The 26,310-nt window shown below is 40.4% G+C and overlaps 1 protein-coding gene across 1 annotated transcript in view; it reads left to right on the top strand.

The window, feature by feature from the left end:
• Positions 1 to 25,498, top strand: part of PPP1R14C (protein phosphatase 1 regulatory inhibitor subunit 14C) — a 52,581-nt gene extending 27,083 nt beyond the window's left edge. The window contains exons 2-4 of the mRNA XM_042893938.1: positions 13,887 to 13,970; positions 15,197 to 15,229; positions 24,172 to 25,498. Coding sequence (XP_042749872.1) covers positions 13,887 to 13,970; positions 15,197 to 15,229; positions 24,172 to 24,246 — 192 coding nt within the window. The 3' untranslated portion in view covers positions 24,247 to 25,498. The remainder of the gene's footprint in view (positions 1 to 13,886; positions 13,971 to 15,196; positions 15,230 to 24,171) is intronic.
• The last annotated feature ends 812 nt before the right edge of the window (positions 25,499 to 26,310 follow it).

The raw sequence follows: 26,310 nt of genomic DNA, 5'->3' as shown, positions 1-26,310 counted from the left end.
TCAGTCAGTGTGGCAGAGTATAGTCTGAACTTTGTTCAGTTTTCAGTTCTTGGTTGCTTTTCCTGTTTTCCCTTCGTATCAGATTTTCAAAAGACTTTTAAAGTGTCAGGTGAGAGAGAAACTGAGTTTTCCTCCCATGTTTCTTACTGCCTTGTGTTCTTTCTGTAGAGAAATGTATTTTTCTAACTGAGCAGCTGTATCTCGCAGAATCATAGAATGGCCCGGATTGGAAGGGACCTCAAGGATCATGAATCTCCAACCCCCCTGCTACATGCAGGGCCACCAACCTCCCCATTTAATGTTAGACCAGGCTGCCCAGGGCCCCATCCAATCTGGCCTTGAACGCCTCTAGGAATGGGGTATCCACAACCTCTCTGGGCAGCTGTTCCAGCACCTCACCACTCTCATAGTAAAAGAACTTCCCCCTGGCATCCAACCTAAATCTCCCTCCTTTAACTTCAACCATTTCTCCTTGTCCTGCTGTTATCTACCCTTTCAAAAAGTTGACTCCTCTCCTGTTTGTAGGCTCCCTTTAGGTGTTAAAAGGCTACAATGAGGTCACCCCGCAGCCTTCTTTTCTTCAGGCTGAACAAGCCCAGCTCCCTCAGCCTGTCTTCATAGGGGAGGTGCTCCAGTGCCCTGATCATCTTCATGGCTCTCCTCTGGACCCTCTCCACCAGCTCTCTGTCTTTCTTGTACTGGGGGCTCCAGACCTGGACACAGTACTCCAGATGGGGCCTCACAAGAGCAAAGAGGGACAATCACCTCCCTGTCCCTGCTGGCCACCCCTCTTCTGATGGAGCCCAGGACACCATTTGCTTTCCAAGATGCAAGGGCACACTGCCGGCTCATGTTAAGCTTTTCATCCATCAAGACCCCCAGGTCATTCTCTGCAGGGCTGCTCTCAAGGACCGCTCCTTCCAGTCTGTATGGATGCCTGGGATTCCTCCAGCCCAAGTGCAAAACTCTGCGCTTTGCTGTGTTGAACCTCATCAGGTTCACCCAGGCTCACCTTTCAAGCCTGTTGAGGTCCCTCTGAATGGCATTCCTTCCTTCCACCGTGTCAACTGCACCACTCAGCTTGGTGTCGTCACCAAACTTGCTGAGGGTGCACTCGATTCCGTCACTGATGACGATGTTAAAGAGCACCGGTCCCAAGACAGACTCCTGGGGGATGCCACTTGTTACCATTATCTCTATTGGCTTTTCCTTGTAGACTAGGCAAAGAATTCCCAGCCAGCAGAGGAAAGCACAATTCTGCCTATTCAAGAAAAGTTGCTGTGTTTCTGTTGTACTGGGCAGCTGCTCCACAGACATAGTTAAAATATCTGATTTTAAAGGGCTGTCGTTTTTTTCAGAAGTTATGATGAAATAAGATTAAATAACTGTCTGTATCTGAGTCTCAGCTTCCATTTCCAGGATGAGCCAAGCAAGGTCTGCCAAACTTTGGCCAGCTTCAGATTCCTATAAGCTGTTCTGTTCCAAATCAGAACCTATTTTGGTTTCTCTCTGTTGGATGTTTGTGGCAGGAGATCTGAGCAAGTGCTTCCTAAACAGCTGCTCATACAAGAACTACTGTGTATGGGCAGACCAGAGTCAACACTGCAAGTGTGTGACCCCTGACTAGTGTTTCAGTCACCCGTTCAAGGAACAGATAAATGCCAAACTAAAAATAGCCAGTCCATGGCCCAGAGTAAGTGTTTTCAGTCACCTACATAATAGACTCTTTTGAGAGCTTGTTCTTAAAACATGGGATACCAAGAAATTCATTTGTTGAAAAAAGCTATGTAGTCTGTATGTATTTTTTTTCCTTTTACAAAAGCCCCTTTTGCAGCTCATTAGAGGAAAAGTTACTTCTGTTGATTCTCTGCAGATTGCTTCCTTAGCTCTCATATAGTTTAAAAAGGAGAGGGAAAAAAAAAAAAAAAGGGAAAAAAAAGGACTGAGAGGAGGGGATATCTTGTGAACAAATGGGAAGAAGGAGAAGTGAAAAATTCTGTTATTTATTTGCACTGGCTGAGGTGCCAGCACAAGCTTCAAGTGCTGTTTATGGAGCTGCAGGCTGCATCTGCACACATCGGGCTACCACCCTGCTGCAAATGGGAGAATGCAGCAGTGAAATGTGGCTGCCGGCCCAATGCTGGCTGTGAGGGCATGTGGGTAAAAAGGCACAGCCTTCTGAAGGAGAACAGTGAGTCTTCTTTCCAGCCAAAGAAACTCAACAGGTGTGCTGGTGACGAACAGCAGGCAATGTGTCTGCTGGACAAGACCAGCCTCAACTGAAGTAAAACAGAAGTTTACCTCTCTTAATATGTTATTCCTTCAAAAAGCAGATCTGTGGCCCTGCTAGTAATCAGAATAGAGATCTGTGAAAAGAGTGGACCAAGATTCCTTCTTCAGGCAAGGTTTAAGAGTGTTGGAGTGAGATCTCCACAATATTCTCTCATGTGAGAAAGTGTGAGTTGAACTAGATGATCTTTAAGGGCCCCTTCTAAATCACATGATTCTATGATGTCAACAGTGTATCTGACAGTAGCTGTCCCACTGATGCAAAAGCACACAGTGGATTTTAATGGCTGGTTAGCCTTTTATGATTAAAAAGAGTCCCTACCTCACACACCCTGACCTCCATTTGAAAATCCCATTGCTGTCACTCTTGGGTATAGGTTAAGATGACTTGAAGAACATTGTTGTTTTATCTTATTATCTACCACTACTATTAAATTGCTGCCTTCAAATAAATATGTCAACAATTTTTCAACTACTTTCTGTTATATGCTGTAAGAGGTACCGTGGTTTATTCCAGATCTTGTGGTGGTATAACTGTGCAGCACTGGGGGCATTCAGTGTGACACACAGCATCTGCTGGTGGTGTATTGGAGTGCAGTCACACAGAAAGCAGTGCATACATTGCATCGCTTCGCTTCTGAAAACCTTTAGTTGCACAGCTTCTATATTTTAAACTCTCCTTTGAAATTGGCCCTGCTTCCTTCTCCCTGAGTAACTTCAGTGAATGGTTTGGCAGTACTAGCACTTATCTGACCTGCTTCAACTTAACCTTCCCTTTCCCTCTGCCAGCTGACTTTTGACACAGGCTGGGGGACTGGCAGCAATCTTACCTCTTCCCACCTACTATATAGGGTAAAATATTATGTGTGCTGTATTTTGTTGTAGCTAACTTAAATGTAGCTTTGAGGCAGCTTGTAGCCTAGATAAGGACTTTCTCCAGGGGAAACTGTGATGCATTCCCATTGTCTTTCTGCTCTGTAACCTTTTAATTAGGGGAGGGGAAAAAAAAAAAAAAGAAAAAAAAAAAACCCAGGGAAAAGCTGGGAAGGCATCTATGAAGGCAGCGGCTGCTTCTGAGAGTGGTGTCAGTGCAAGCTGGCTTGTTTTCTGGGGGAGGGTGAAGATATTCAGGTAAGATGTATGGGGGTGAGAGGCCTTGCTCTAGATGTGGATTGCTCCACATCCTCTTTCACAAAGGCTTGTCCATAAAGGGAGCTTTTATCATCATTGCACTGACTGTTGCTACTATTATCGCTGCCTGTAACCCTGATCCCTCCATGCTGACAGGGGCATGGCAACTGAAGTAAGAGGACAACTGAGTTGCTTCTTTTTGTGTCATTGAAACACCAGAATTGTGGGGTTGCTATTTTGGTCTACGTGTGCACTGTTTTATAATAAAAATGCATGCTGTGGGTACTGCTTTTGAGGGGCTGGCTCTTTGACTAGAACTGTCAATTGGAATAGCATCTGTCTAGTTTGTCAGCTCTGCAGTCACTTGAGACCTGGGTGGAGAGGACAATCTGTGGTAGTAGTAGCTCAAAACAAACAATTGTGGTTGACAGTGGCTGAGGGAAGAGATAGAGCCAGTTTGGATAATGAGACAGAAGAACTTAGCTTGAGTGGCTGTTCCTCCCCTGCTTAATGAAAATATCAGCTGCTGTTAATTGCTTTAATGAGGTTCACAACTAAAATTTTAAATGTTTTCTAAATTCTGTATAGCCATTGCCTTGTTAGTGTAACTTTCATTTATATTTAAATTCTGAACCTACAGCTGTACCTAATTCTTAGCATATATGTGGGCATTAAGATCTCCCTACTGCTTGAGTAAATGTGATTTGCACCTTGTTTTTTCTTTATAACTATTTATAAGTAAAGAAGTTCGAGCTATTCTTGGCTATTAATAAGTAACACTAATATATAGGATGTATCCCCCAGGATTATATCTTTATTTACCTCCCAGCTCTGAAAACCGAACCCTAAAACCAATGTCCTTCATAGTTTATCCTTTCCAAGCAGCTTGCAGAAAAATACTTGATGCATTCTGCTGTCAGATAATGCAACTCAGTCTGTTGCATGACTGCATCCTTTTACATCCAGAAATTCTAGATGCAGAAAGACTGTTTTCCCCCCAGTGGTAAACATAATGTCCCCAAGGCTGGCAGTCTTGACCATCATCTAGTTGTGATAGCCTGAAAACACTTTCCAAAGTCAGCAATTTTTCTTCTCAAGTACATCTCTAAATTTGTCATTGACAAGGCTGGTTAAATCCCATCTTAAGTTTTTCTTGCCTTTGAGGGACGTATTGCTCAAACCAATATACTTGTTTATGTATACCTGCATAACAGTAATTGGTGGTGGATATGGAGGAGTCCAAGCTACTTAGTCTTCGATGTATTTCTTCAGCTCCATGTCTGTACCCCTCTTCAGCTCTCAGCTAACTTTAAACCATTTCATATTCTTTGGAAAAGAATCAGTAATCCTGAATTGAGGCCATAATCCTGAATTGGCCATTGAGAAGTAATACTTACAGGATCCTTCACCTCTGTCAGGTTTTTGTTTTTTTGTTAAGTGAGACCAGGCATATAAGAGAGAACTGCATATATCACCAGAACACTTTCAAATTGCTGACATGAAATGTGAATAAAAGCCTCTTCTCATCCCTGTTCTTATCTTCATTCTAGTTCCATTAACATTTGTCCTCTGGTTTGTTCATGTAGAGGAGTGTACTAGTCCAACAGGTTACTGTGACTGTCAATATTTTTGCAACCCTATGCATCTCCTCGATTAATTTGCAGATGACAGTGCTGTGAAAGCTTTGTAATTGGGAGTAATGAATGAATTGTTGCTCCAAAGCTACAGAAGGAGCTTTAGTCTTAATTGTTTTCTTTCTTGCTGAGTGGTCAAGAGTGAGTTCTGTTCTTTGAAACTTCAACTCACAGGACTCACATTTTCATGAATCACTTATTGGTCAGTTGCTTAAAACAATGTGTATGGACATGTTGGTATATTGAAGGTATGCCTTATAAAAAAAAAAAAAAAGTATGAGCCTAGCATGTTGGAAAATGCAAAGGGATCTTGTCACTCTTGTATCAACTACCCACTAAGTATTGTCCTTCCAGACTTTACTGACCTAATTTAGATAAGGTTATTTCTGAAAATCTGTCTCTGTATTTTGACAGGGATGTGCTACATGGGTACATTTGCTCATGTGGGAGAAGAGGAAGGAGAAGGGAGAATTACTAACCACTCTCTATCAGTGAAGGCTGGCTAAGAGTTAGGACAGGCACACTCATCCAATCAAGGAGCATTGTGGTATCCTTTTTAATATGTAATCCCATGCTTTTCCTCATGTGTTTCTGATTGGGAGCAATGTGCATCTAAGTTGCATACTAACAAGGAACTGTGATGCTGTTATGGTGTACTTTAGATGTGAGAGTCTGAGAGTGCTTATTCTTCCTTGACTTTGGATGTGAATCTCCCAGTGACCTGGGAGTTCCTTGGGTTAAGGTGTGCTCTTCCTAAAGTAAGCTTCAGGCTATTTACCAGCTTATCTACTGAACAACGTAGCATTAGTCGGCAGATGCAGACAGGCTTCAGCTAGGACTTTTTTCTCTGAGCCAGCTGGATGTGAGTGAACTTTGATCTAGAAGTCTGATTTCCATATTAATATACTATGATACCTGAAAGTAAACACTCTGCCAACACAATTTATTCTCATGGTCCTAAAGCTCTTCTTATGCAGCTGTAGTTTGCAGACCATGCAGTTTGTGCACATAAGGCAGAGTATGCTCAGATCAATCTGTGCCTGCCTGTGTAGACAATGCCATTGTGCCTGTCTGTCCATCCTTCCCATCTAGCACCCTTCTCATATTCTTGCCCTGCAGCTTTCTGTTACATCCTCTTTATTGCCAGGCACTAATGGTTTCTAGGTAAGCTCCCTCTCTCCTTCACAGCAGTGTGTGTATTCCACTTCCTTGCAGAATCTTATGAATGTTGTTTTTGGCATTACCTTGATGTAACAACTGGAAAAACACACTTCTAAAATGTCAGACTTGTCCAAATTGAACTAATCTGAACTAAAGAGGTTCATGATATGTGCCTGCCTAAGCTGGAATATCTTGGAAAGATTTTTTGGTAATAGTTGTTATTTAAGGTGTTAACAGAATCATAGAATATACTGAGTTTGAAGAGATCCACAAGGATCATTGAGTCCAACCACTGGCTCCCCACAGCAGCACTCAAAATCAAAACCCTATGTCTGACAGCAGTGTCCAAAAGTTCCTTGAACTCGTGCAGTTTGGGGCTGTGCCCACCGCCCTCTGGTGCAGAACCTTTCTCTAACCCCCAGCTGCCCATCCCTTGACACAGCTCCATGCCATTCCCTTGGGCCCTGTCGTGGTCCCGGAGAGCAGAGCTCAGTGCTGCCCCTCCACTCCCCATGAGGAGCTGCAGCTGCTATCAGGGCTCCCCTCAGCTCCTCTGCTTTGGGCTGAACAAACCCAGGGACCTCTAAACCCTTCTCCATCTTTGTAGCCCTCTTTTGGGCGCTCTCTAATGGTTTTATGTCTTTACATGATGGCACCCAAACACGCACCTGGTGCTGGAGGTGAGGCTGCACAGCAAGGAGCAAGAGTGGGACAGCCTTTCCCCTCGCTTGATGGTAGTGCTGGGCCTGCTGCACCCCAGGGTATGGCTGGCCCTTGCTGGCTCATGTTAAGACTGAAATAAGGAGGAGAAAAAAAAAAAAAGTGTTTTTCCACAGTGTGGGAGGACTTTCAACGGCTCAGTTGAAGCTCTACTATGTCTTGGAAATTTGCAAAAGATTAGACTTGCTTTGTGTCAGAGATGCCTGCAACCGATTTCTAAAAGTGTTCTCAGTTTAATCAAGTATCTCCCCTTCTTTTTCACAGATGTTTATCCTGTGCCTTAACTTGTTGAATTTTGGCAGTAAGCCGCAAAGATTGTCTTATGTGACAAGCTTTCCATGTAGGGAGCTGGGCTGGGCTCCTGGCAGTTTTTGTTGGCAGAAAGCCCTGGTCTCAGTGCCTGCGAGCAGGGAGTTGCTCTTTTCTCTGAATCCAGTGGTCCTTTCTCCGACCCTCAGCTGGAGTAAGAAGGTGCACAGGAAGTACCCCAAGACAAAAAAGGAGAGGAGGAACCTAACTGGGAATAAAAAATAAGATCTAAATATTTAAGAACAGAAGCAGAGAAAAATAGGTAATGAGGGCAAAAGCAGACTGCTGTTCTCCAACCTGAGAACTGACTGTAGGTCTCAGAAGACTTTTCCATGCTTTACCAGCAACTTCCTGGGCCCTTCTGTGTTTGTAAAGTGTTACTTCCCTCTAGTGGTGGGTCTGCAAGGCTGTGGGCATAGCCCCTTCCCGCTTGCTTTAGCGGCAAGGGTAGGTCAGATCCAGGCCACACAGATAAACTATTGTGTCCCTAGCATGCATCCAGCCATTGATATCATATTATGGAGATAAAGATACGTTTGAATTTCCTGTGAGATACTGCCCAACCTGCTTAAGATGTATTATTGTGAAGTGGGCACTCAATGTTCTTCTTCTAGGTCATTCACTTGATCCACAAGGTCGTGCTTGAAGACAGGCTCATCACAAGATATTGGATAAAAGATAGGAACAGTGCCATAGATAAATTATGATTATTCAGAAACTGTAGGATCCTTACCTGTAAATGAGCAGGCAAGTCTGGTAACTTTGCTTTTAATCATAGAATCATAGAATCACTCAGGTTGGAAAAGACCTTAAAGATCATCGAGTCCAACCATGACCTAATCATACTACCCTAACAACCCTCTGCTAAATCGTGTCCCTGAGCACCACATCCAAACAGTTTTTAAACATATCCAAGGATGGTGACTCAACCACCTCCCTGGGGACCCTATTCCTGTGCTTAACAACCCTCTCTGTTAAGAAGTTTTTCCTGATATCCAGCCTAAACTTGCCCTGGTGCAACTTGAGGCTATTTCCCTTCATCCTGTCAGCAGTAAGAAGAGACCAACTCCTCTCTTGCTGTAAGCACCTTTCAGATACTGGAAGAGAGCAATAAGGTCTCCCCTCAGCCTCCTTTCCCCCAGACTAAACAGTTGTCTCCTTGTAGGGCATATTCTCCAAACCCTTCACAAGCCTTGTTGCACTGCTTTGGACCTGCTCCAGCACTTCAATGTCCTTTCTGTACTGAGGTGCCCAAAACTGAACACAGTATTTGAGGCGAGGCCTCACCAACGCCGAATACAGGGGCGGGATTACTTCCCTAGTCCTGCTCACCGCACCATTTCTGATACAAGCCAGGATTCCAATGGTCTTCTTGGCCATCTGGGCGCACTTCTGGCATTACTCTTCTCAGTATGTTTAATTAGTGCACAGGGGTGATGAATAAAGGTAGACCTTGTGTTTGTGGAAGAGGCAGCTGTTCTGATTAGAGCAGCTTGGTGAAAATCAAGCATTTCTAACTCTTATTTGGAGCCAAGACTGGATGATATATGCTCAGGGATATGGGGCTTTGAATTCTATGTTGCTGTTGGGGAGTTCACATTCAACTGACCGGTTGCTAACAAGATAAGTGCCTGATGATGGAGGAAATAGCGTATAACTGCATGATCAGGATTGTGTCATGTTGGGAGCACTGAGTTCACTGGTGATCAGATATGCAACTGTTGCATTCACCTTTTCACCTGGACCAATAGGAATGAGAGAGACTTTTTTTCCCTGACATTAGAACATCATAGTCAATATTTTAGGTATTTGAAAAAACATGTGATCCCTTAGTAATTTGACTGCGTGACTGTTACGGTTCTTCTTTCTATTTTGTGTCCTGATATTTCTAACCCTCCTCTTGTGGTCGTTAACATCTTCCTAATCTTCTGTTCTTGACACCAGTCAGTGAGCATTAGCAGCCTTTTTGTGTTGCAAACCATTTCATTTATGTTGTTGGGTTGTTTTTTATTTTTTTTTTTTTTTTAATTTTTATTTTTTAATTATTATTCTTCATTTTACTAGGATTAGCTCTAAGTCCAAAGTAGCTTTCTTTGACTATAGATTTGCATTTTTTTGATATCTATTTTTGTCCAATTCACAAGTCCCTGAGGACAACTGAATACTTTGAAACAGTTGGGGTTTTCCTTTGCATTCCATGCACATGACTATGGGTAGCATTGTTTCACCTGCAACCAATAACTGCTAGTCCTGGTAATTTATAGCATTTTTATTTATTATCCTATTGTGTGAACTCTCACCTTGCACTGGTGCAATGCCATCCATATCTGCAGATGAACTAGCTTAGGGCTAACTGTATTAGATGTCCTAAAAAAACATAATAATAGAAATCACTTTCCATGTAATAAATGGATACCTGAAAAATAATTCACCATGTTTTTATCTTTGGTTTTGACTATTTAAAACACTCTATCTTCCAGGTCTCTGAAAAAAATCCCTGCTATATATGCTCTGAAACTTTCGAACATGTGGTCTCTGCCTGCGTTTCCCTCATCTTCCTCCTACCATCTTTTCTAGAGAGCTTATTCCAAATTCACTGTACAATTGATGGCTCCAGCTCTCTGGATGAACTTTTCTTGCTGTACTGACTTTCTCCTTTCTCTCCCAAGTTTAAACACCAAAGTAAAAAGCAAACAAATCTGTTCCGTTGTTTTCCAACAATGCAAATGATAGGATAACATGGAGTGAATGGACCATGAGGATGTGGAATAGTGGCCTAATTTTAGAGTTGAGTTTACAGTAAAAAAGTTTAACAAAAAAAAAGTTTAACTATATAGCTACTATTGCCCCTTACATTTGAAAGACTTAGCTAAATGTTTGGTGCTGGTAATGCTTTTAGACCTGCTCTTGCTGTGACAAATGCGCTGCTCTTAGGGTGGGTAGGCTGGAGTGCAATTGTTCAGCTGTGTCTGCAAAATACAGCTTTACAGTTTAAACTGCTGCAGAAGGTGATTTGGTAAGCTGTGAGGCATTTTTGCTGGCCTCACTTTAGAGTGTTCACCTGTTCTTGTTCCATCCTCTGTTTGGAGCAGTAAGAAACCCTGCCAGAGGCTGAATGGCAAACAGTTGGAGAGGTTATATGTCTTAAACTGCCACAGCTATTTACTAATTAATGCATGTCTGTGCCCCGAGGTCTTTTGCCCAGTAGCCTGCAAAGAATTCACGCAATTTAAGTGACCACGAGCCTCTCTTTCAATACAAGGTTGAAATTAAGTTGCATTAAATAGCGCAGAATTTAACTTTGGTTATATTTTTGGACTTCTGAATATTCAAATGGAGTCGGTTCGTGTCCTGCCAACATTGTTAATGGTCTGGAGAACGTGCTTAAAAAGAGCACCTGTCCATCCTGTCTCTACCTCAGCTGTTTCAAATGGTGAATGTTTGCACTCCCTGTCCCCACACCTCTTTTCTTTTAGCTTTTCTGGGGGCTGCCCCCTACCAGCATTATTGTTCTGGTTTCATTTTTCCATCATTTGCTGTTTACAATACCTTGTTTCTCTCTCACTGGAGCAGATGATGGGAATGCATGAGTTTCCTTACACAGCCTCATGGTGCTAACAAGAACCTTAATATCTAACCCTTCAGGTGTGCAGACCCTTTTTAGGCTGGCCCACCCTATCTAGATTTAACTGCATAAATGTAGTAGGATCAGTCATACTTATCTCACCAGTGAAATCAAGCAAACAGAAAGCACAACTGTTTCTTACTTTCCTCTGTCATTACAGGTGTTGTGGAGTACTCGGCTTCTGAGCTATGTATGTTTTTTTTGTGCTTGACATAAAGCTGAGATCATGCACACACAGTGTTTCAGGAGAGAAAAAATGTTTTCATGGTGCCCATTTGTTAATTCTGCCAAAAATAGAAGCAAGAGTTCTCTCCTGCATTTGTACTTGGTATCAAAGTTCAAATCTACTGTAAAGTGGTGAAGGCGTGTGTAATCTAAAACAGTGTCATTTAATTCAATTCCAGTATGTCATGCATAGTTATATCTTCACATTTCTGAAGTATTCCTAAAGCATTTTTCCTCTATGTAGAAGAGCTGTGTTAGCTCTTACACACAAGTTTTTGTGAATTACTGATATCCAACTGACATAGCAACAAAAGTTGAGGGTGAGGGCTAACTCAGCAGTGGATGGCCGTCATTTCCATGCGGAGATAACGTCTGGTGATGTCACTAAAAATGGTGCTGTAAAATACACGCCTAGAGAGAAGAGGCTCAGGCTGAATTCAATCTTTTCTGCTACAAGTATTCCAAAGCTGAGATCAATGAGGCTCCTTGGCATTATCTATAGGACATCTATAGGAAGGTGTGAACTATTCCTGCACTTTGCCTCCTGCAGAGCAGTTCGAACCTTGAAGATGTAGAAGGCTGATTTGAAAGAGGTATGAGTGAAGAGAGATAGAAACAAGGATTTCTCCCGCGTGATTTATACCAATCAAAATAAAACTGGTCTTTGAGGAGCTCTCATCTTCAGTGGAGTGTGATCACAGTTAAGCTTTATACACTTTTTAGGGACTTCCTCTCGTTGTCTTTCTACCTCATTTAATTTGGAAGAATGCAACAGGCAAGAGTACAAAATGCATTATCTGATAAAATATTCAATGTGTCAAACAGCACATCTGAGTGGTGACAGATGCACAATTGGCATTTATGCAGCTCCATGGGTGTATATTTTGATTGGTGTTTAGAGTATTAATGGTAACTCCAGATACCCTATCTTAACAGTATTTATAATAAGCTGCTTAGATAAAATGTTCAGAAGGCTTACTTTCTATTTGTTGAATTTCTGGTTCTTAGTGTGATATGTGAATTGGTGTGGAGCTGGTAGTAAGCTGATGAAGTGAAGCATTGTTGTGGATTAGTCTTTACACCTTCTACTTCTGAATACTTTTATTGAATATCTTTGAAGTCCATGGAAGATCCAGGTTGTTTCTTTCTTTCTTTCTTCTTCTCTCCCCCCACACACCTCATCATTTAAATCACTAACAAGTTTATAGCATTAGGTTAGAAACTCCTTCATTGCTAGAGTTATTTTACAGTAACTAGTCATCTCCACAAATGCCCACGCTTCCTTTCTGACTAAAATGCATGCTGGAAAGGAGTGAACTTGAAAATTGGACAAAGGACACACTTCATATGTTCTTATTCATCAGATCTAGCAGCCTGCATATCTACCCAGTCATGTTCCTGTATGCTTTCCTTCCAACTGGGGAATAGGGAACTTATATAATCCATTTCTATCCCTTCTCCTTCCACCCTAATGAACTTTGAGCAGCTGGCATTTTAGCTGAAAGTTCTGATATGGTTATTTGGCACTTTGGTGATGATATTTAACTTTAATTAGATTAGCTTGAGCTTATTTGGTGTCTTCCTTGATAACGTTTGGAATCTTGTTCAGCAGAAGTGTAATTCTGGTGTTATCTGTGTTGTTTGCTACTGGATCTCTTATTTCACAGCTAGTAAAATTATTTTGAAAATCAGTGGAACTACCACATCTATGTGAAAATGTTCCTTTAAAGAATTGTAAAGGTGTCTGTGGAGTTGAAGAAAATAGGTGCTACTACAGATAACAGTCTTGTTGCTTCCTCATGACTCAAATCTACCCAACCGTTTGGATGCTCCCAGGTCCCTGTCTTCTTCCAGGAGATGCTGAGATGATGCAGTGCTGCTGAGCCAATATCTTGGAGGGGTGGGAGAGGACAGGTTGGCAGTGCTGGTGTGCTGGCTTGATCAAAGCTGTGTTTTTGCAGCACTGAGTTGTTGATGAGGTGGGACTTGGCATGAACAAGAGGCTGAGAGCGAAGTGTTTTGTATGTGCAGTAAGGTGCTGAAGCTATGTTACTTTGATCATAACTTTACCAGCTTGAAGTGCCTCTTGTCATTGAAAAATGTAAAAAATGGCTAAGGGAATGTTTGCTTTTTGCATAACTGCAAAGATAATGAGCAGTGATATCTGTAGCCAGTGAATTCTCATTGGCTTTCCAGAGCTCAGAAGTCCTTCAAAAAGTGGAGATAGGAACTCAGACTTGAGGAGTATTTCTGATGTATTGGTGGTGCAAAAGGAGAAGTGTGTAGATAAAGGCTTAAAAGATCTGTAAGATACTCCATGCCTTAGACTTTTTGCTTCAGTGCAGACTCTAGAAATATGAGCTTTTCTGGTGGGGTGTGCACTTTATCCTTCTAGGCCAACTTTGAGCAGGAGGGATCTTCCACAGTGGGAAAAAATGAACAGTCCAGTCAAAGATGTTTTCAAAGCAGTTGGTAGCTTGCCACAGCTTTTATCTGCTTTCCATTCCCTGACCTCTTTTTCCCTTTTTATCCTCTTGGCCAGTATTGTGACAATAGCATGACTTGTGCTGCTGGGCACGGGTCAGTAACACAACTGCCAGATACGAGGGAAGGATTACTTTTACATGGCTGGGACTTGAGCCTACACTGGCTCATCAGTGAGGAATAAAGCTACCATCCATTACTGATTTTATTCTTGTCTGTCTCTAGGCAGATTGGGTTCTGTGTGCTATCTTTGATCTGATTTTAGTTAGTTAAACTCTATGAACTAAGTGGGAATTTTGCCTTTTCAGGAAGAAGAGATGCCAGATGTAGAAATTGACATTGATGACCTTCTTGATGCAGCCAATGAAGAAGAGAGAGCTCTCAAATTACAGGTAATATTATTTTCTAATTTTAAATCCAAATGTGGTTAAATTAATGCATCTGGATTTGTATCTGATCAAATCTACTGTAAGCATAGAATTAGAACAAAGAGGTTCCTACTTCAGCGTTTAGCATAATCTGCTGGTCTGTATAAAGGTAATCAAAATCTCTTAGGATAAGAAATTTCTGGAAGGTAGGTGATAGCAGGAGAAAGCTGAAGTTCAAAGAATCCAGAAATATAGGGAGATATTTTAAGACAGATGAGAAAGCCCTATTTTTTTCTCCCTCTTTTTTTTTTTTTAATTTTTTTTTTTTAAATAAATATGTAAAGTAAAGAATATAGAAACTGTGTGGCTATCTGGTCACTTTTGATGACCAGATAGTTCCTCTGATTCACTGCAGCAGCAGGAATGTGCATGTGTGCATATAGAGACTAGAAATTCTCCCTTGTCCTTAGGATACTGGAAGATTTGTTTCCCTAATTATACCAGCTAGAAATTTGAACCCATCAAATTCTCATGGAGCAACCTTTCTAAAAGTGCAACAGAATGGCATAATGATCAGGAACAAGAATTAAGATGTGAAAACTGTATAAGGTTTTCCATTTGTAAATTTTTCAGACGTGCTAAAGAAAATAAACTTGTCCCTAAGCAGTGGTTTGCACTTCAGCCCGTTTCTAGATCACTAACTTGTTGCTTAGGTGCACCTCTTTGGTAGCAGTGGCTGTCAGCATGCCTTTCTTAGTGCCCGCTGCCCAGCCACGGAAACACATCTCTCCAAGCTGTTTACTCAGTGTTCATAAATAGCTTTGCCGTTTCTGCTTAAACTAGCTGCTTGCAGCTGTCCTGCCCTGGAGTGCCTGATCTTGCTAATGTCTGTATTTTTGCTTTGCAAATAGTGTGGTGCTCTCACGTAAAGCTGCTTTCGCATGTATGTCACTGGAAGAGTGAATTCTTAGATTCTCCTCTCTTTGCTTGTCTTTGAGGGAGGGATTTTGTTATTTCCAGCTTGGAAAAAGCAGCCATCATTTTTCTCCAGCTCCAAAACACTTTGGCCCACCGAAGGAGTAAAGCTGACTTGTTGCAACACTCAGTGTTTGGTAGCATCTTCATCAAGTGGGTCCTGGTTCTTGCTCCATTTATTTTTCCCCACTCGCTTGTGAGATTTCCTACTGTATACTTATTTATGTTCATTGTTTCTCTTTATTGAAATTGGTGTTTTCATGTTTTGCTTCTAGGAAACTCTTGTAGATTGCTACAAACCAACAGAGGTAAAAAGACTTTTCTTAAATACTATTCATCTGTGACAATGTGGCTATGCTCAAGTTAAAGAAACTCTATTTATTTCACTTATTTTAAAGTTAACATAGGAATGTTAATGGCAAGTTGATGGGCTTGGGACTTTATTTGCTGAAAATGCTGAAGCCTGTCATTTGACTATAGTAGGAATGAACTGTGACTGAACTGTGATCATACCAGCAGAAGTGTACCGTTGTTGTCTTACGTAATGTCATGGTTGAATTTACTGATGTTTATATACTGTCATGGTACAAGAGAACTAGACACAATTTTCAACACATGTTCAAAAAAACCTCAATCCTACTATATTTCCATGAATTTCAACTTGAGAGATGGACTGCGTGCTCTTCAAGGTGAAGTTATGTAATTTTAATGTTGGTAGTAAATCTGGAACTGTAATGCAGATACGCATCTTGGCTAGTTCCTTCTGTGAATAGACTTTGATGATGGTGGGACAAACTGAACTATTGAATAAAGTATTCAATTTTCAACTTGGTTTTGGTTTCAACTTGGAAACAAGGCTGTATATGGCTCCTTTTCACCATGATAAGCAGTCCTGTAATATCTGTAATTGTAGCCACTTAAACTACTGGGCCTTACAGACAGTCATACTGTCAGGAAGAACTACTGTTACAATTACAGATGCATTTTCCAGTCCTCTGGATGCTTACTTTGGAAACTTTTCAATTTTATTTATTCCTGTCGCACATTGGAAAAGTTGTCCAGAAGTTGCTGGTAATAAATAACTTTTTGACAGTAGAGGGAGCTGACCCAGAAAGACTCACCTGGTGAAATGTGTATGACTTGTTCTGTGCTGTTCCAGCTCTGAAGTTTGACACTTAGTGCAAGGACAAATTTCAGAGCTCTCATAAGGATACATGACAGGTGCCAGTGAGTTTTCCTCTGGAAAGCTTGTTTATAAAACCACAGTAATTTGTGCAGAGCAGGTAAATTAAGTTGAGGTGGCACTTCACATGAAAAAACATAATGAACATATATATTACTGTTAAACTGCCCTCAGCTCTCTGGGATGAACGTGGAATATTAATACTGCAGTTTTTGACTTGGCTTTCTAGTCCTCCGTTGGTGGAATGGAGGCAGCTCCTTTACCTGGCAAAATACCCATCTTTATCAGTCTCTTGAGATAATGCAATCTGCTGTGAGGATAGTTGCAAAAATGGGAGTTGTTTCTCAGGACTGTTTTCACAACAGCAGCTTTTCTTCTCTGTAGCATTATGAGCCCAGTCGCACCACATGACTGCTAACTTAGGCCATTTTAAATTTGTAATTTTTAACCTGTCACTGGTGAACGAAGAAAAGCCTGCAAGTGGGATTAAATTTGCTTTATGAGAATCCATGCATTTTCTAGAAAATCTGCAATCCTTTCGCATTTCCAGATACTGAGGTATTTCATTTTTGAAAGGATTTCTAGGAAGCTTGTGGAGAAAAAATATGAGCTGATAGAATTTCTCTTGACCACTCAAATACAGCCCATTGAGTGCACCAGACGCTTTTGCACCAATAGTTGTACAGTTTGAAAAAGGTGTAATCTCTTTCTGGGTAAAAAATTATGCAGTATGATGTCTTCACTACTCAGAACACAAGAAAAAATACAGCTCAGTAACTTGAAGCTTTTATCCCACATGTAATAAACAAAGTAATGAATCATACTTCACACCAGTTTTGCTTAGTTTTATGAAACTGAAGGTTAAAGGATGGCTGAGGAGTTTATGCATATATTCTGGATTGATTTTTCATCAGAGGAAATGGAATTATCCAGGTCACTTGAAAAGGGGCAGGAATTTTGAATCTCCATTCTCATCCTCTGTAATAGAATCATAAAATCCTTAGATTTGGAAGGCCATCTAGTCCAACTCCCCTGCAGTGAACAGGGGCACCTACAGATTCATCATGTTACCCAGAGCCCCATCCAGCCAGGCCTTGAATGTCTCCATGGATGAGCCATCCACCACCTCTCTGGGCAACTTGCTTCAGTGCCTCAACACCCTCACTGTAAAAGGTTTTTTCCTTATATCCAATGTAAATCTACTCTCTAAATCTACCAATAAATTGGCTAAAGGTAGTATCTGACACTAACTTAGGAGGAACTGCTCTGAAACCTTCTGAAGCAAGTATGTGTGGGAGACTTATCTGCACGCTGGAGTTAAACCATAGCAAAGAATTACAGCTAGACTATGAATGTGGACTAAAATTTTAAAATCTTTCTGGAGGTAGCAGTTATTGCTGTTGTGTTAATTTGTATGAGAATATGCTTGATGTGTGAGCTTTCTTGTAAGTAGTGGTTTAATTCACCCAAGCAAGGCAAACACATTAATTTGAAAAGCGCATGCAGTTATTATGATTTTTTGGGTACTGTTAATTTCATATTAGTGATCCTTAAATCAAAAATTTGATGTGCTCATCAAGATTGATATGCATTGTGACTGATGTGTCATTCACTATTAGAAATCAGCTATATAAAATGTGCCAAATGGTAAAAATAATATCTGGGCATAATTTTTCAGCTTGGCTGTTTCTTCAAATGTAATAATCATTAAAAAGCAAAACAAACCAATAAAAAGCAACCAAAACCACACAAAAAACAATCGCAGTGAAGAGATGCATTTAGTGACTATTGCATTCTGAGGTATACATTTTTGTTTGTGTTAGTCACTGCAGCATGTGACTCATCTTTATACTCACATTTTTTATTTGTGCTGAAATCTCCTTGCTCCACGTAGCTAAGTTACACCTGTTGAAGAGAAGTGCTTGACTTTTCTTCTGAGAAGCTTGTCCTAAGGAATAGGTTTAAGGATCTCCAGAGGGACAGTGCTTTGACATATGACAATGGTCTTCCCATCATGCAAAATTAAACATTGCTTTCTCCATTTCTCTTTCTTACTTCTGGTACTATCATATCTAGTTCCAAGATGGTACAAATCATGTAGTTTAAGCTATGTAAGCCAAGGCTTGTTATGAGAGAACAGCATTTCTTTTTTCAGCACTGCTATAGGATATGCTTTGTGCAAAATCAACGTTGTAAAATGTTGTATGTGAATTGTGGCTGAAAAGGAGCTGCGAGCAACAGCATCCACTGCCACTGTCCATGTGGCCAGGGCAGATAGCACTTCTCTGTACCATGCATCGCCTGGGAAGGATCCCACCCACATCTTTCTCAAGTGGCTGTCTCAGTTCTGTGCAATAGAGGGTCTTAACATAGGTCACAGTGAACTTTGAGTTTCATGTTAGCAGTGAATAATGTAACAAAGAAATGTGACCTGTAGCTTTGACGATAAGGTTTTGATGTTTGACAGTAGGCTCATTTAGAATAGGAAGAGTGTTGTGGACGTGAAAAAAATGAAGTATACTTTAAAGTAGGTTGGCTAAATTGCAAGATCACCTGTTTAGACTCTGCTCTGGAGATCGTCTGAAGTATTTGTCACAGATGTGAATTAAAGCTTATGTAGGTGGAGCTGCCAAAGTGATGTAAGGTGAAATGAGGAGACTTGTGAACTTTTATGAAAGAGAAATTGAATGAGTGAGCAATCTGTGTGTATACTGACTCTGAAAGGCGTGGTTGAACTACATAATGTCTGCAAAAAAAGTAATCTTTGAAGAGAACCTAGTTAAGTAAGTTCTGTGTTGTTTTTTTCAAAGGAACATGTAAAACTTAGGGCTAATGGTTTAAAGATCTCTTCTACTCAGGAAGGCAGATTTAAATCTACCAGCCATCTTCTTAGTACAAATCTTCACTCAGTGCAAAATGAGAGAAAAAGCAAATGAAATAGCATGATAAAGTTATTTTGTTGAGAACTTCGAATTAGTAACAGTTTTCAACGTGATTTCCAAATTTACTGTGCATACTTTCTGGACAATACAGGCAGTGATTTAAGCCATTGACTATTTAGGGTTACTTAAATGTCTGGACTATTTCAGCAGCTTTTAACAAGTTTGAGAAGGTAGAGAAGGGCATCTGCTTAATTGTGCATTTCCACAAGTTTAGTTGGAGCCAATGGCAGCTTCAAGAGTGGTCCAAGCAGTGTGTTTTCTAGAACTAATTCAGGTATGTCTTTAGATAATGTATGCATTTAGTATACAGACATGAATTGAAAGCTCAACTCTTTTGAAATGGTATTTGTCAACTTTTGAAAGATCATTTGTTTTTTGGTCCTCCTGTGTTACGAATTACTTTGTGCTTGTGTTACTGGTTTCTGATTGTTTTTAATGTAATCACAAGGCAGCAATACAGAAGATACCCATTCTAAGCAATAGTAACTGAAGATGTGTCCTAAAGCCTCAGTGCTGTATACTGCCTTGTACCTCAGACAGCTTAGAAGCTCAGTCATGGTAGTTCAGGTAATGGGTGATAAATTAAGTCACTATAACTATATTACATGTCCATGTTACTTAGTAGCAAATCATTTTGTAAAGGAAAAATGTTAAGAAACATGCATATTTAAAACAGTGCAGACAGAGGTATTTCGAAAAAATATGATTTCTGGTTGATCCGTTTAGAATCATAGAATGGTTTGTGTTGAAAGGGGCCTTACAGGTCATCTAGTTTAACCACTTTGAATTCAGTGAGCTTAAATGGTTTATATGCCTGCTGAGGTCTGCCCTACATTGTACTACAGTGTTGGAGAGAATTAAACTTGCATGTTGTCATTTCTGCAAGTACTCATGAACACACCTTACAAATACTCATCACGGTATTGAAGGATGAAGGAGCAAATGGGGATTTGACAAGAATAAATTGTGCTCATTTACATGCTGCTGAACTGGAGAACAACCAGAGTGTATATCTTATCCGCAGCTAAGTGTTGTGGTATTTAGTCTGTGCCTTCTACAGGGCTCACCAAGAAGCTGAACTGCTGTGTACTGTCCTTCTCTGGGCATTGATAGTGCTGTGGCCTCACTGGTCCCTTCAGATTGTTCAGAGAGGCTGCAGAGGTGCTGCACCAATTCTTGCTATCAGAAGACAGCTTCTGGCCCCATTTTCCTGAAACATCTGGGACTCATCATTTCCCTTCTTCATGTGCAGTCACCTTAAGGTTTGAGCCTGTGGGGAAAGGAAGGGGTTTGGAAATAGGGTTCCCTCTTCTTCTTTTTTCTCCCGCATTCAGATGGCATATTTGAGTTTCTTCCTCACGGAGTTAGATAGAGCACTCTCCAGGCTGGATTTACTTTTTGATTCAACTGATCAGGCTCTTTCTCTGGGAGATAGCCTCAGGCAAACAATTGAGGAAATCTTGATTTTTGACTTGGCTGCAGGGAAGTAAAGCTGTGGAGCAAAGCTGACTGAGGATTCATTTCATGCTCTGGTGAAGCAGAAGCATGAGACACCCTTCATTTTGACTTAAGACCTAGTCCTATTACATGTGTTCTGTTTGTGGGAGAGAAAACTGGAGAGAAAAAGTCTAATTAGTGTCTAGAATTAATTGGATGACTTGAACAGGAAGCCCAGAATTCATTGCCTGTCAAATGACCTCATTAAAACAGTGATTTGCACCTCCAAAGCAGAGAGGTGATTTCCTCCCATTTGCTGAATTATCATTTTACCTTTGTTTGCCTTCTTTATTTATTTATTTATTTTTATTCTGCGTTAGATGAATGTTTTTGCTGAACTAAATGCCTTTGATTCTAGGGAAAGCATTAGAGAAAGGAGAAGGCAACTGCCTAGGGCTGACAATTAAAGAGTTCAAATGAACTATAGATTTCATCTCTGTCCAACTCTCATTTGAATTTGACTTCAGAATTAGAAAGATGTGTATTCTGGAAACAGCAATTTTGTATTATAAATTACAAGACTCTTCATGCTTGTGACAGAGCTATATATACAGGTGATCTCCTTGAAGAAAATCCATAGAAAGAACTTAAACTACATTTATATACATTTTTTCTTTTTTTTTTTCTTTTTTTTTCTTTTTTTTTTTTCTCTTTTTTTTCCCCTGTTAATGAAGGACCAAACTGTTAGTACTGGATTTTTTGTTCTATTAAAAGTACAGATATGCCCTCTGTACTTCTGGCTGTAGTCCTCAAAGGAATAATTTGTAAGTTCTTGAATCTCTAACTGAGTTATTTTTAAGTGTTTTTCAACTATGAGAATTAAGGAAGTATTAATAAGTAGATAATTCAACGTGTGCTGCAGAACTACTTTTTCCTTATCTTGCTACATGGTTAGCTTTTAAATGCTTGATGCTAAATGTCAGCCCAACTCTTAGAAGGGATTTCACAAAAATGCTCCATGTAAAATGATTTTTTGTGTATGAGGTTGAGATAGATGTGGATATTAAGCCTTCCATTAAGCTTCAACTCAAATGTCCACAAGGAATAAAACTGCAATTTTTGAGTGATGTTTAAAGAAAATAAATGGGTATTACTGTGTGTCATAAAGCTGAGTCAGTTAGCCGTAAAGTGAAGGCTTATTAAAATGCTGCAAAGCTGCCTTTTATGCCTCCAAGAGGGAAAATGTGCATCTGCTCTACAGTGCTGCCTTACCCTGATATAGTGCTGCAAAAAGGCACAAACACCAGAACACAAACATACAAAAACTGCAGGCTCAGTGCAAGTATCAATGCAAAATGATACTTAGAGCAAATCAGAAACGTACTGAACTGGTACTCTGGCTTGACACCTGTGGGACTGCACTACTGCACTGCAGCACTGTGTGAAATGCTTGCTGTGTACAAAATGTTCTTGTTGGGTTTTACTATTCTGTGCTTAGTCCCTTAGTTCAAGAAGAATAACTCCAGAGGGGTAAGCTTTTGTAATCATTATATGTTCTTCTTCAAGTGAACATGGCTTCCTTCCCCTTCCAGAGAATAAGGCCTCATTTACCTCCCATCTGATTAGGTTACTCCCACTCAGCCTGGTTTATTTTCATGCTCTGTTGGTGGTACTGAGGAGTTTCTAGGTGCCTGTAAGATGGAAAACTTTAATCAAATATGTTCCTTTGCAGAAGAAGAGCTTGGGGTGCTGCAACAATAACAAGAGTTTCACTGTAATGTACTGAGAAACAGTTTTTCTGAGCTAGGGAGAAAGTGGACAAAGGAATGAAAGAGGTAGTTCCCAAACAGCTGAGTTCAGCCTGTAGATTTCTCTGTCAGCTCTGCAGATGCCATCCCATCCAACCTGGCCTTGAACTCATCCAGGGATGGGCCATCCACGGCTTCTCTGGGCAGCCTTTGCCAGTGCCTCACTGCCCTCTGAGTGAAGAACTTCTTCTTTCAAACAGCATCATGCTGTGTTAGTTTTGTGTTGTTTACAGGCCTTCAGGATGATGAAAGAGTAACACAGGATCAATGCACAGTGCAATAAATGCTGTGGATTTTCAGGGAAAAACTGTCTTCCTCCTTTTTTGACTTCTCAGTGGTTAAGTGTTGTATTCTAACAAATCTGAGTGGATACTGTTGCAGTGACCTGTGCACATATTGAAAAAATACAGCTTTTAAGCGATAGAGAGGGAGAATTTGGGATCTTAACAATGCACTTTTCCAATCATCCCTTCAAGCTATATGCCTATTCATAGGGGATGTTTGCTGTTGATATGCACAAGTGTATTCATGTACTGGTATTGATCTAGCTGGTTTGTGAGTACCACACTATGATACATAATGTTCCTGGTGAGCTTTTATAACCCACACTGAGATAGCTGTTGCTTTGCCTTTGCTGTTGATACTTGAAACCACAGCTGGTGTGGGTATTTAAGTAATGATAAGACAGTATATGCAGTGCAGTAAGTGTGCCAGAAAAAAAACACTTGCCCCTCTCAAATACCCATTTACGGAGACTTTCTGTATGCACACTTCAGCACCTGTATAATGTGTGTTTCAGTGTGACTCTTTTTGGAAAGGTACTGTGTTGTCATTTAGGTGGTGACCTTGCTCACTGGCATGTTTAGCCTCAAGCACTTGGCTAGGAAGTCATGCTTTTTTGACCTTTCACATCAACCCAACTGACTAAATCCATAATTACATTCCATGTTCATAGCTAAATGATTTCTAGATAAGAACCCTTTTGTGAGTGTATACATAGTACCATAGATAAACATTGTTCTCCCAGTGTGACAGTAAGAGGTGATGTAGCTTTTAGCAGGCCTGCAGTTATTATCTGAAATTCTTTTGGTGTATAATGGTATAATTCTTTAAGCTTCTGCTCTTTCACAATTTTTTTTTTTTAAAAAGGAAATCCACTGAAGCTGAGGAAGTTATCAGTGTAAACAAAGATCTGGCCCATTAATGTCTTTTGTTTCACAATAATGTTGATCACTGAGCTCCATCACAAGTTTTGCCCAGCATTTTGCCCAGTGTTACCCCAGTCTTTCACTCAGAATAAGCCAGTGGTGCTACCTCTAGCCCCTTGCCCCTACAATGCCTCAGACTGGCACTAGTTGGTGCGGAGCCGAGCAGTGAGTCTGGTCAGAGGGTGAACCAGTTTGGAATTTAACAGGGCAACAGGAAAACAGTTGATTTTTCAGCCAGACTAGCTTTCTTTTCCAGCTGAATGAGCAGCCAGCCAAAATGCTTGTGCCAGGCTGGAAAATGGTGAAACAAACACCTCTTTTGTTTGATTTCTGTGCAGGCTGAAACTGTGACATTCTCCTTTGGCTGTTTGCATGGTATCCCATCGTAGATTTTATCTCATTCAACAGTTGGTAGAAGGCTAATAAAAGGCTGGGAGATGACTAGCAACTAAAGCAGCACGCTCACACAGAGAAAAAATCACTAATTCACACCTTCACTATGTGACAAGAGTATGCATATAAGATTCCCGGATATCAGGCTAAAGAAATTTCAGCTTAGCAGTAAAAGCTTAAAGCAAAATGTACAGTTTGCTTTGAATTTTTTTAAAACTCAAAATCGTGGTATTATGGGATCATAAAGATTACTCATATTTTCTAATCTTTTTTTCCTAGGAATTTATCAAAGAGCTGCTAACTCGGATAAGAGGAATGAGAAAACTCAGTCCCCCTCAAAAGAAGAGTATATAAATAACTCGAAGTAGTAGCACTCTGTAAAAGACATGGCAAGGGAAATGGGACTTTGAATACAAGACCTTTATTAAAATACCTGTCTTTCTCCACAACTTTTTTGATTTCATTCAGTTTTGACTCAAGGAATTTCTTTTGTGTGTTTTAAGGGTTCTTTTTTAAGTGTCAATTTTTATTTTTATTTTTTTTTAAATCAAGAATATCAACATTTTGGATGCTGCTCAACTTTCGCTTGAGGATTACAGAAGCAAGTGAAGAATCCAAGAGTTAGTGATGAAAGGCAGCAAGCCTACGTGGTAAACCAGAAGATCTTGTACATTTACAGAGCTAGGAGACTTCTCCTTGTGACTAGTTGGATAATATTTTTTAAGTTGGTTGTACATTTAACTCATGGATGTCAAATTTCTTGTGCTTGTCTGTATATAAATTATAAAGTGGATTGTGAATACTGTTTCACATGGATGGAAGGAAAAGTTTGTTACAGTAAATTATTTAAATGGTGGTTATTGCAAATATGCTACCACAACATACCAATTTAGATTACTAAAATGAGTGCTGCCATTTTTCTAAGTACCCTTAAAGCAGCCCAGTGAAAAATTTCATCATATCTCCTTATTTAGACTGCAGCATATGAGAATTGGGAATTCTAAGGGCTTAATTTGTAGATTTAATGTTATTTTAACTTTGATGCTTTGCCAGGTCATTTCCTCTCCACCTCATGGTGTCTTGGAACTGTGCAAACCTATGCTGAAAAAGGGCCTGCAGTCATATCTAGAGAAATGTCCATCACCACTTAAAAGCTGCTTCACAATGGAGGAAAAGGCAATGCTGCCAAAATGACTTTAAAGCACTGTCTTGCATTTAGTGATGTGGTCTTAATCAAGATTCCTCTCCTATTCAAGTAGACAAAGGTTATTATAGTCTTTGTTTGTGGCTCTGCTCTGAGAACCTGGGGAGACTTTATAGTGTGGATCTCTTGTAAAAGCGAGAACAGAAGAGAGATCCCTGCTCCCTCCTGGAAAATGTCCTATCTGAAATGTTCAATAAGCTACCATATGCTGGTAGGTGACACTAGTCAGGCATTTTATATCAAGGGTGCTCTGAACATATTTTATTTTTCAAAAGAAGTACATGTTTGTGAATTTTATGTATACTGGCAAGCTTTTTTAATGTATTTAATTTTGTAATGTTTACCGATGATTTTATTTACCAGATATTTACTCAAATAAATGGAACAACTTGTGACTTGTTACATGTACACTTTACTGTTGCTGAATAGGTTGGTAAATGGACTTTCTTACCAGAACGAGAAGCCTGGCAGGTGGTAAGTACTTGGGAATCCAGCTGCGTAGATCCCAACTGGCTTTTAATGTACAACAAAAGACTCAGCTCAGTATCACCCAGCCAAATTTCTGTGACCTGGTGGATAGCCTCACTTTTGAAAGTCTACAGCTGAGGCATGCTTTCCCTGTGCCCTGAAGAATTAAAATGAAGAGAAATCTTGGAAATGTTTTCAGATAAGTACTGCTGCTTCCTTTTTTGCCTTCCCCTAGAGGTTAGGTGAGGAGAGCTTACCAGTGGGTGACACTCAGTTCTCTATTGAAAGTCTGGCAGCAGGGCTGTCCACCTTTCTTCTCTTCCATACCTCTCTTAATTTGCCTTAAGGAATTTTAGCAGCCCTGAGAAAAGACTTGGTTGTTTTGCCTTGCAGCAAGTCAAGTTTAAATCTTGTACCTTGGTGAAGCTGCGATTCTACGCTGGTTTCTAATGGAGACTTGTAATTTTTTATTTATTTTTTTTTTTTTTATGACATGTGAAATGAACTGTGGGAATTTCAACAGGGGTGGTTTGTGATTGCTGCTGTTTTTATGCTGCTGTTTCTCGCAGTTGCTGTCAGTGTTATCAATGGGAAGTCTTCGGAAAGAGGCCCATGGTAGATGACCTCTCATCACAAGGAGATTCTCTCCTTGGTCTGTGCTCCTTGTTGAAGATCTGAGGCAGTTACAGCTGTCTACATATTGCAGGTGATATTTAGAAACAACCCCCAGTCAGAACAGAAAGATT

Source organism: Lagopus leucura, unplaced genomic scaffold (genome assembly GCF_019238085.1).
Source record: "Lagopus leucura isolate 7727_CA_CO unplaced genomic scaffold, USGS_WTPT01 Super-Scaffold_73, whole genome shotgun sequence".
Lineage (NCBI taxonomy): Eukaryota > Metazoa > Chordata > Aves > Galliformes > Phasianidae > Lagopus > Lagopus leucura.
Note: the sequence above shows the minus strand (reverse complement) of the source record. Positions and strands in the feature narration are given on the sequence as shown.